General features: G+C 36.9%; 1 protein-coding gene across 2 annotated transcripts in view; it reads right to left on the reverse strand.

Moving 5' to 3' along the window:
- LOC118737716 (neurexin-3-like) overlaps positions 1 to 11343 on the reverse strand; it is a 14925-nt gene extending 3582 nt beyond the window's left edge. The window contains exons 1-5 of one of the 2 annotated variants that reach the window (XM_036468421.1): positions 10752 to 11343; positions 9911 to 10668; positions 9481 to 9831; positions 9212 to 9402; positions 4680 to 4980 (exon numbers count right to left, since the gene is read on the reverse strand). In XM_036468421.1, the coding sequence (XP_036324314.1) occupies positions 4680 to 4980; positions 9212 to 9402; positions 9481 to 9831; positions 9911 to 10668; positions 10752 to 10915 (1765 nt within the window). In that variant the 5' untranslated portion in view covers positions 10916 to 11343. Of the gene's footprint in view, positions 1 to 4679; positions 4981 to 9166; positions 9403 to 9480; positions 9832 to 9910; positions 10669 to 10751 lie in introns of both variants that reach the window. The other variant, XM_036468420.1, reaches the window with a different exon arrangement.
- Between the last annotated feature and the right edge of the window lie 107 nt (positions 11344 to 11450).

Genomic DNA, 11450 nt, shown 5'->3' on the forward strand with positions numbered 1-11450 from the left:
TTGTGAGTTATCTGATTTTATTGTTTAACTTTCTATTTATTTCATTTTCATTGCATTTTACTTTAGCTTATTTCTCTTTTTTTTTGTTTTTTGAATACTTCAAATTGCAATTTCTTGTCGTGTTGTTGGAGTCACGTTCGCCTCACATTTCACTGTTTCTACGATTGCACTCGATGCAATTGGCAAATCCATTGCACGATCAAAGTCAGAAATATGAAGAGTTCATTTTCTGAAAGAGATAATTCCAACTCAGAATCATGAATTCAAGATTTCAAGTTGTGGAACAGCGAGTAACAAGTAACGAGTAACGAGCTTCCATGGGCGAACGGCAGTGGTTGTGGTGAATGTATGGCTGATTGGTTGATTGGCTGATTGACTGATTTTGATTGTTTGACTGATTGATATGTTGATTTTATGTATGTACGAGTATATATTTAAGGAGCTGGCAGTTTATTTGTCTGCCTGAGCGAAATTTAATGCTTTTGAACTACGATTATGTCCGACGTTATGAAAATGTTTACTAAGTTGATTTAGCCATATCTAAAGATTCATGAGCTACCAGGTCGAAGCCATGTTACACATACATATGTACATATATATCTGAATGTATGTATTCAAAGGCTCATAATGTAATACATCCCACCAAACAATTTGTGTTGCCGGCAATAAGAAAACGTGTCGCCCTCGGAAACAAATTTATTGCCGGTAATATTGCCATCGAATCGATTTCCTATTACCGGTCGCTCTAAAACGTCCGCCGAAGGCAACTCGCCTGGGTGAGTCGTTTTCTTATTACCTGAATGAGTCCTTTTCTTATCGCTTTAGGCGATATTTGGAATAATTTTATTCTTCTTAATACTTCATTTATTTTTTTGTATACCAAATTGCAACTTACAATCGGAATTAATTAATTTTCTCGCTGTGAGACTTCCTATTTTTTCAATCTTGTCCTTGGACATAATTTAAATGCTTTTGGCCAATGCTATTGACGCCATATTCATAAGTTTCCGAATTTTTGAGAACTTTTTTTATTCAAAATTGACATGAACGAAGTGGTGTTGCCGATTTGTCACCACAGCAATAAATCGGTGAGTCGCCAATTTGTTGCCATTGACGATTGTTGCCTATTTTTCATGTTTTGCATGGTGGGATGTCAACATACATATGTATATGCCCCATATGTATGTATGTGCATATTACATAGGTATCTATGCATGTACATATGCATGTAGTGTGTACAACTACGACCTAAACTACAGCTACTTTTTTCGGTTATACATATGTACATAAGTAAATAATCGGCAAAACGTAACGAATTAATAAATGAACTCATGCAAATATATAAATAAAAAGTTAATAGGAAAAGTTTGCTCCAAACGCTGTGTTGAAATCGTTTAATACTAATTATGTATAAATAATAGGAGGGGAACACAAAGAGGATTTGGGAACATACTCAAGCCGGTTTTGGCGTTGTGCAACTTTCAGTGTATTTTTCCCACCAAACAATTTTTGTTGCCGGTAATTAGAAAGCGTGTCATCCTCGGCGACAAATTTATTGCCGGTAATATCGCCATCATATCGATTTGTTATTACCAGCGGCTCTAAAACGTACGCCGAAGGCAACTCGCCTGATGTAATCGTTTTCTTATTACCTTATTACCTGAACTAGTCGTTTTCTTATCGCTTTATTCTTGCCACAGGGTATATTTGAGTAATAATTGCTTGAAACAATTTTATTCTTTTTAATATTTATTATTTTTTTTTGTTAATAACTCCCCCTCGCATGCCATGGCGTATGAGTTATGTATCGAAATCAGTATTTACAGCCGTATTCTAATAAAGTAGGTAACCAGACTCAGCTCATCACTGTTTGCCGCAACAACACAAGCTTTTAAGTTTTTCTTCATTTCCTTAGCACTTAAAATCTAATTCTTTGTGGCACATTTTTCGGCGCACTAGTGATGTGTAGACTGCCGATGTTTATGCAGAAAACGAAACCTAAAAATATGTACCACAAGCTATTTGTGAACTGATGTTATGGATTTCATCTAATATAACAGTAATTGTTCCTAAACGATTTATTTCATTCTTATCATTTTTTCTAGCATCATATTAATAAAATCACACGCTAAGAAGTCGCCGTGTCTGAAACCGAAAGGTACCGAAAGAATCGGAGAGATTCTTCTGACGAAGCTGGTGATCATTTTACATAACGGTTTCGGATTCGCAGAGATACCAAATTCAGACATCGCGTTGTATTGACATCTCCTTTTTGTACTGTCGAAATCAGTTTTATAATCGGCAAAGAATATTTGGTGAATCACCAGGCCTGAAGCCACACTGATATTTCGTTGATAGTGGTGTTTAGCTTTTGTCAAAATTCGCTAGCTAAGATATTGTACGCAATGTTTAAGGGGCCGCGGTAATTGGTAAAATTGTCTGGGTCGCTTTTCTTGTGCATCCAGTCATCAGGCGGGTCGTCAGCTATAGCATCTTTGTGGTTTTGCAGCCCCGAAATTGCTATTCGTGTCTGTTGTTGTAACGGTTGGAGTGACAGTCCTTGGCCAGATATGAATCTGATTCGTTCAGGTTACGTAGACCCGACTGTTGTGGGAGCGGCTATTCGTTTTTCATCATAGTCGCTGGTACATTTACATTTACAGCCATTCAGTTGGGTGAATAAGTGTTTACATATGTATCAATCCCGTTTTCAGCTTGAACACTGAAAACGTGTCTTACATCCAACATTCAGTTATGTGAGACCATGGGCAGCGCTCCCCAGTGAGCTCTAAAACGTCCTTAAACCGAATACCGTGAAGTATACTAAAGCTTCCTCTCTTTCTTCTGTAGCCCAAAGCTCCACCCGAGTTCAATAACGCCTCTCACACGTCGGTTGCTCACGTTTTTCAGGGTGCGCAAATGCAGATTTAAGAGTAGTGTTGGAAAGCATAGAATACGTTTGAGGATCGAGTTATGTGATATCGATACTTTTAAGGAGTCCCGAGTACTTTCTTTAAATATACACATCGCACACTGTCTTCAAAAGAGTCACAACTCAAAATAATACGTTTGTCAGAAAATGCGAAAACTATTTCTTAGCACAAGATAATCATATGGGCAAGGGCGGTATACTCGTAGGTTGTTTTTTTAACAAATTTTAATAAAAATAAAAGCTCTGCGTACATTTTTAGCGCATAATCCCAAAAATGCCAAATTTTTACTTGTGATTCTTTTGAAGATGGTGTGCGACATGTTGGTAACATTTCAATGCTTAGTATAGAAATCTCACGAGCTGGCAGCACTTCATTACTAAATTAATATATTAATCCCAAATTATGTCGGTTGAAAGGCTGAATGTACTGGGTGCAAGTATTGTACTTGAAAATTATTGAAACTTAAAATTGAGTATAATCATTTCTGAATAGCGATAAATGTAAATAGAACTCAATACTTTGAAGTATCTATTCTGCCTTAATACTGAGTACTTTCGTGTTCCTTAAAGTTCTGTGTACTTTCGAGTTATTTTGTGAGTACTTTGGAGTACTCATTATCGATAGTCCTTTAAAAATCGGGTACACTCGATTCTTCTGAGAATGAAGTTATGAGTACTTTTGGTATCGATACTGCCCAACACTGCTGAAAAGTGGGAATGGAGGATGGCCGAGCAACAGTAATTATAGCTATTATTCCTAATATTTTAAAATTAGGGATTATATAGAAAACAATTCAGAGGCTTCTCTAATAGGCCAAAGAAATGATAAAAACCGCTACAACTCTAACAAAATTTTAGAGTTTCGATTATATTAAATCTTTTGAGTGAGGTAACTCAAAATTCAGGTCGGGAAATATAACTTCTTGTTAATCGTACAGATTCAACGCAGTTAATACATAATCAGGTACAGCAGTCGTTTTTTAGTTAGTGTATATAATCATGAAGAAAAAAATATTTGCATTCATTGGAGGTAAGTCCTATGCATTGATTTATGCAAAACAAATTTCATATTTTTTTTAGTTGATCGCACTTTACATAGATCTACATAGGTGTGCGATATGATCAAATATTTCTCGGCTTGAATAAGTGTACCTTTCATAAGCGGATAAAACACATAATAGGTGCTGCACTTTCAGTATTCTGAAACTTTTCGCTAAAAAAAATGTAATTTTAACATATGGTGCAATAATTTTTCAGAATCCAAGGCACCACAATTCATGCCTATTTTCATGAAAAAGTATAGTGATGTCATGCGCTAGAGAGCTTATAAGTTTTGGACAAAACTTTGGCACAAAGTTTTCCAGAATTTACGAGCAAAATAAAGTCCAAAATCATCATGATTCCATGTTCAAAACAAAAATATACAGTTCTTTGAACTCAGTTACTTGCGACGATAGTTTAAACCCTTCACGACAGAAATTGAAGAAATAATTCTGCGAATCCAAATTAAGTGCATATTCGCATTTTCGACTCTAAATAAAATTATCAATTGTCTAAAAAATACATTTTCTCTTCCCCGTTTCACCATCCTTCCCCCTGCCCCACATTTACTATGTACCTTGTTAACAGAATTATTGTGAGTGAAATGCCAATGAAATGACTATACGACTACTAACTATATGGCAACTTAACGGTTAAGAAAAGCACTCTTACTATATACATACATACAAACAGCACGACAACTTACCTGATCCTTTTGCCGTGCTTGTTGAAGTGAACTGCTCAGTGGTTTCACCATAATCGCCCGATCCATGCAGACAATCCTCATCATCGCAGGCGCGCTCAGTGCCATTTGTCTTGTCGGTGTTAACATTTTGTGCTGCTGTTGTTTGCTTTGTCGGCGGTACATAAACGGGCGTTATCAGATCATCGCCACTGCCTGATTCGAATGGTGGCGTACACTCATCTTCGTCATCGCCACGACAACCCGAACCGGCACCCGAAAATATTAAATCATCTATGGCACCGGGATAACCGCTGGCCGGAGTCTGCTCGCATTTATTATGGAATGTAAGGGAACAAATTTAAAGAAAGAAATATTCGTGAAAGCTAAATGATTAGCTAAATTTTAAGGACATTTATTACGTTTAATGAGTACGTATGTATGTATGTATAGACAAGCAGTGCAGTTGGAGTGCAAGTAGATGAGTAAAGTGTATTTTATAGAATGTACGAGTATGATTAGAAGCATGCATAATGTTTTGAACGAGTAGTATTCTGTTCTGTTATAATAACATACATAAAAGGAGGAAGGTGAGCATAGGGGAGTATGTAAGAAATGTGCTTGGATTGATTGATGGAATTTTTAAAATTAATAAAGTTGTGTTTTGGAATTAAAAATAACACTGTAGGGAAGCTAAAATTACAATAAAATGCCGAGATAACTATGCTTAATTTTGGGTCGCAGATTGCGGATCTGTATATCGTTTTTCTATATCAGATATTGTAAATTTTCATTGCGTTTTTCTATATCAGATATTGTAAATTTTCATTGCGAATGAAGAAAAATTCAGAATTTAAAATGGAGAATGTTGCTCATACGCCATGTACCTACAAGTTAATACGAATACGGCCATGTACCATATGGCGTATGAGTAACATTATTTCCTGCTCCAATTGTGACACTATTGCAGTAAATGAGAGATACTATGTTCACTTGTACTGATAGCCTGTTGGCAATCAGGGCTCTTAGGTATTTGATTATATGGTCAAGAAGCGTCTGACTTTTCCCTCGATGCCATCAGATTTCTTCGTTATCAAACTGATTTGGGTTCCAGGTCACAGCAATGTCGCAGTTGACTTTATGGCCGATGTATTAGCAAGACAGGGAACTCTCGACAAACTGTAAGGAAACGGTAGGATCTCCACTGGATACTTAAGCGTTACTTCTAGATCGATGGGCTATCAATCAACTCAGCGAATGTCGGCCGGAAACCTTGAAATGCAAGGTAGCTAGGTCCTTCTGGCCACGAGTTAACCCATGGCGGCCAAGGGAGCTTTTAACAAGTTACATATCTAGTCACTGGTGGGAGTTCTAATTTATTCGGTAAAGGTCAACGTTGCCTCAACCCCCTTTTGTGCAACATTTGTATGGAACTTGATGAAGTAAAATCATATCACATACAGCTGCTACTGAGCTGCTCAGCTTTCACGAGCTTAAAGTATAAACACCTTGGGTCTTACTTTTTTCTCACCCCCGAGGAACTCCTGATGTTAGTGATGGCCGCTTGTGGAGCTTTGTCGTAACAACGGAGCGTCTTTCAACTAATCTTTTTCCATTTCCCTTCGTGTCATCTTCCTCTTTTAATGGCAATAAAACGTGCTATTAACTTAGACACGACAGTCGTATTTACTTAACCGGAGTGACCCTGATTTATATCTGGCAAGGGACTGTCACGCCAGCATCATTCCCCAAAATCCCTTGGAAAATTGGTGGGCTGTTACAACAGAAAAACTACAACTATTAACTTATTGGTCTAAGTGTGCCTTAGGGTGGTCCAAAAATTCTCATCCCCTAGGATTGTTCTATACCGAAAAAATCTATTCCTATGTTTTTTTTTTTAAATCAAAGAATATTTAAAGGTCGCTCAAAGCGCCCAAAGTTTTCCATATATGTTTCTACTTTTCGTAGAAACGGTATATAATTCTTAAAAATCAATATTTTTGCTATCGGAGAGAGCATTACAATTCCGACTTTACTGTTTTTGGACCAGCCTAGTGTGCATCCACCTACAATGTATTAATCAGTTTATTATCTTCAGGAACCTAGATCCCAATTGTCATTTAAACGAATTTCGATCCTACTACATGAAATGCCTTTAACAACTTCGCTTTTTATGCATTTTACTAGAAGGGATCGAAGAATACGTATGTAGGTATTGATGTATATCATTAACTATCGATATTTATATTAACCTAATAAAGTATCTGAATAAGCAAATAAGGAATTATTTAAATTTTCAAAGGATAAAAACAATTTCGCCATAAACCAAAATTAATTTTTTAAATACAAAGCTTACATAAAAAAAAAACTTTATGTATGTATGTTTGTGTTCATAGGTTTTTGTGGTTAGTGCAGTAGCATAAAAAATGGCTAAATATTTAATAAGCGTTCTCAAATGCCAACCTGCTCTCATGAAAGTTACTTTAGTTATTTAGCTTAGGGCGGTATTGTCACTTGCGAAGCGAATGAATTTGGCGAAGCGAACGGTTTGGCGAAGCGAATGGATTGGCGGACGCAACTCAAATATACATTAAGAGTGTTCTCTTTTACCAGCTTGTGCAAGTTCGTTGCATCGCGAACACTATTAATACCTTCTCTTCCTTTTAATTCGCTTCTCCAAACCGTTCGCTTCGCCAAAATCATTCGCTTCGCAAGTGATTTAAATTTAGCTTGCCTAATGACATCGAAATACATTAACTACGCATAGTTGAATAGCTATGTACATTAGCATTGACTTTATAGCTTCCCCATGAGAGCATGCGGCATTTACTTTAATTTAGAAATAATTACGAGAAAGAATGCAAATGCAATATTATAATATTTTACATCGAAACAATCCACAATGTTATTACAATGAAAAGTTTACAAATATACAGGTATAGCATATGATAATAATTTATGGGCCATATCCTTAAGTGGAATGTAAATTAGTATTTACAATTAATGTACAAAATTAAATGTATTTATTTAAAATGTTTATATTCAACAAGTGTATTGAGCTTGAGGCCAAAACAAAACAAAACAAAACAAAAACACATTTATTTACATATAATGTTCTAAATATGGCCAAATCGGCCACGGTTTATTCTAATAGGAACCAAAAATTTTGTACGCCCAAGTATGATAGACATTTTATTTTATTATTTATTGTTTATAAATGAATTAAATTTTTATAAATCATATCGATGGCTGATAGAGAATCGCCCTACCTCGGCAGACAGTTCAGTTCGAAAACACCCTATGTCAGAAAACTTTTCAAGGACGTCCTACTTCAGGATTTGACTGAATCTTATTGAAAAACACCCCATCTCAGAATTTGGTTGAATAACGCCCAATCTCAAACGAAAATACATTGAAAATGTGCAGAAATAGGGCGTTTTTAAATTGGCTGCTGAGATAGGGCGTTCTTCAACCAAATTCTGAGATAGGGTGCTTTTCAATAAAACTCAGAAATAGTGCGTTGTTGAAAAATGTTCTGAGATAGGGCGTTTTCGAACTGGCTGCCGAGATAGGTCGAACTTCCACTCAGCCATCGATATTTTTTGAGTCATACGTTTCTGAGACAAACACACCGTAGTAAATTTCAGAATTACATTTCTCGACTCAGCTGCACAAAGTGTGCTTTTTTAACACTTCATGCGAATTTATCGTAGCGCTTTCGACAGAAGCAATATATTGAAATGAAACGAAATGGCTTTGAAAGCTTTTCACGGAAGTCTGGTCGAAAGTAGTGTTCTTTGAAAAAAACATGCAAAATCCAATGAATACATTCCAAAAAAAAAAAAAACGTTTTTTTGTATTTTTTATTATACTAATATTATAGATTTTGAGACTAGAAACAAGATTCCACTGTTTACAAACGAAACAAAATTTCAACCCCTCAATTTGAAAAATGCATTATATATTGCATTATTTATGATTTGCATGCAGCTGTGCATCCTTAATGCAATTTTACATCCCTCGAAAAACAAATGAGTTTTAGTGCTATTCACGACCTTTGATTTAAGCCTTTAGGCCCTTTGAGAGCTAAATTATTAGGATTCTGAAATTTCATTCCACATTTTTTCGAAAAATCCGAAAACTACCATATTTCAGTAAATATTAAATCTAAATTATTGCTAATTATTATGTGAAGTCGAATTTTCTCGCACATAATGCGCCGCCTACGGAAAATGGTTACCCAGAAACGACTTGAGAATTCCCAAAATCTTAACTGACATTCTTTATTATATTACATATTTACATTTGTGTGTGCATGTTAGTGTTTATGTAGTATTCCATTCAGTGTTGAATAAATGGCTCATAAATTATTTAATCATATAACTAAAGAGAGATATTGATTGATTGATCGATTGATTGATTGATATTTTTGCAAGACTTATTTACGATGAGAATAGTACTTGAGATTTGAAGAGATTGCAAGTTTGATTGTTTAAAATAAATTCCCTAACCTGCTGCATTCTTTGCAGATCATTTCTATCTAATACTCCAGTTACCAATTGAACATCTCCTCGTATGGTTATGTGTGGGTCACGTTCAACCGCCAGATCCAGTATGCGTAGCTTATTCACCGACAAACCGGCAATAACACCCGCAAATGGGCGTTCGATACGCGTGCGACCGCCACGGCTAAATTTTCCGCCCACCTGGATGCTGGACATAGTATTGAAAACGGTCGATTGGTGTCCTACAAAGGGGTACATAAATACATAGCATTGAGAATTTAAAGAACAATGATTTGCTTGGACTCTTATGCCTGAGATACCTTGTGGATTCAGCGTTTGTACATTGTAGTCGTCGAGCTGTAGTGTGGCATTGCCACCTTTGCGGCTAAAACGTACCACATGGTAAGTGTTATCATTCACTTTTGTACCAATTTCGCCCAATGGCAGATCGCGTGTACCAATATTGTAAACCATAAAAATGTTGCCTTCAACTATCTCGAGTTCCATGTAATCCTGAGTCGTTGCGCTCTCAACTCGCAGAATAACTGCATCTGATTTTGTTGTTATGAAACCCAACGCCAAATTGTCCTCCTCCGTATCGGCTTGCATATTCTCCGGATATGAATATTGAATTATACCCTTGTTGTTGCCAAATTCATAGGCAATCGATTCTATTTAGAATGAAGTGAAGTAGAAACAGAAGTTAGTTATTTGACGAAATGAAGTATGAGCTCTGCTCAATGGACTTACCATCGTAACACGTCGGGCCGGTGTATGAAGTCATGTCGCACTCACAGACATAGGCATTCCATTGTTGTACGCAAACGCCACGATTGGCGCATGCATTCTGGCTACACTTGGTTGGTCCTTCACAGCCCGTCACCACCAACGAGCTGGGCACCACTGCATCGCTGGTCAGTGTGGGTGATGTGTCGCCCAAATCCAATGAAGCCAAACAACCTTCAAAGCCGGAACGCGACGAGATGGACGCTGGCAGTTTGGCGTACATGTCCTTAAAAACGCCACCTATGTACAGTATACCCGAAAGCTCCAAATGCATGCTATTGCCGGTCAAAGTCACTATCTCAAAGGAATCGTCAACGGTGAGCGTATGCGTTTTCGGCCCCGGCCGCCTTATGCTCACTTGATGCCAACGATTGTCATTCATGTGTATGCGCGATTTGTCACGCATTGTTATTGGACCGTCGCCAATGTCGAAGGTATAATGAATATGTCCATTGACCAACTCCAAAGCAATGAAATCATTGCGACGCCCGTCATTGAAGAGCACCAATCCATTGGGTTCAACGGTTTTGAAACGGAAATCCACTGAGACGCTTGAATATGCTTTGAGCATCGGTAAGCCTACATAGGAGTGCTTGGAGCGAAAGGTGGCAGCATGATAGGGATTACCGGGTGGTGAGTTAACAAAACGCGCCGTCAGCTTGAAAGTGGCGCTCGGCAGTGCCGACAACTCCGGGCCCAAATTCTTAACAATATCAATATATCTGAAAGCAATATAGCAAAGCATACATTTGCATGCGTGAAATCAATGTATAGAAAGTCAGCGCGCAAAAGAAGCCAAATTCACCTTAGCCCATTGAAAATGAATCCTTGTAGTTGGCCAATAAAATTGGGCATTGTCGATGTCATTTGAATTTCCTCCTCGGCATGGAACATTCCACCCAAGTGAATGGAACGTATCTCAATGGTACTGTGGCGGCCGAGTATAGTCTCCGCTGTCGGAATATACATATTTACGCTAGATAAAATACTAAATCACACATGCAACGCACACCTAATTCAGCTACAGCATAATTAGTTAGTATGAATACTCGTTAGTCAAATTAAAATATATATTATTAGGCAAATACAACATACTACATACATACATATGTATTTACGAAAGTATGTAATATAAGTATGTGCGTGTTGCAGATAAGAGGACGGACGCGCTACTACATATGTATGTATGTCACAGCTCCTCAAATCACAACATATTTATAATATCATTAAATTACAAGAAGCATGGTTAGGTATATGTATGTATTTGTTTGTATATATCACGATTAAAAGTGGCTTTAACCAATAATTCACTCAGTGAAAGGCAATAAAGTAAGTTGCATAGTAATAGTAATAGTTCGAGTATTAATCTGATAATTACGTATACGAGTATAGCTGTAGACATACATATACATACGTACATATATTACAGCCATTTCGTGACTATACATATATAATTTATGCATGTATGTAAGTATGCATATATGTATATCTTTTGTATATATAT

Source organism: Rhagoletis pomonella, unplaced genomic scaffold (genome assembly GCF_013731165.1).
Source record: "Rhagoletis pomonella isolate Grant_MI unplaced genomic scaffold, Rhpom_1.0 Rhpom_scaffold_00004, whole genome shotgun sequence".
NCBI lineage: Eukaryota > Metazoa > Arthropoda > Insecta > Diptera > Tephritidae > Rhagoletis > Rhagoletis pomonella.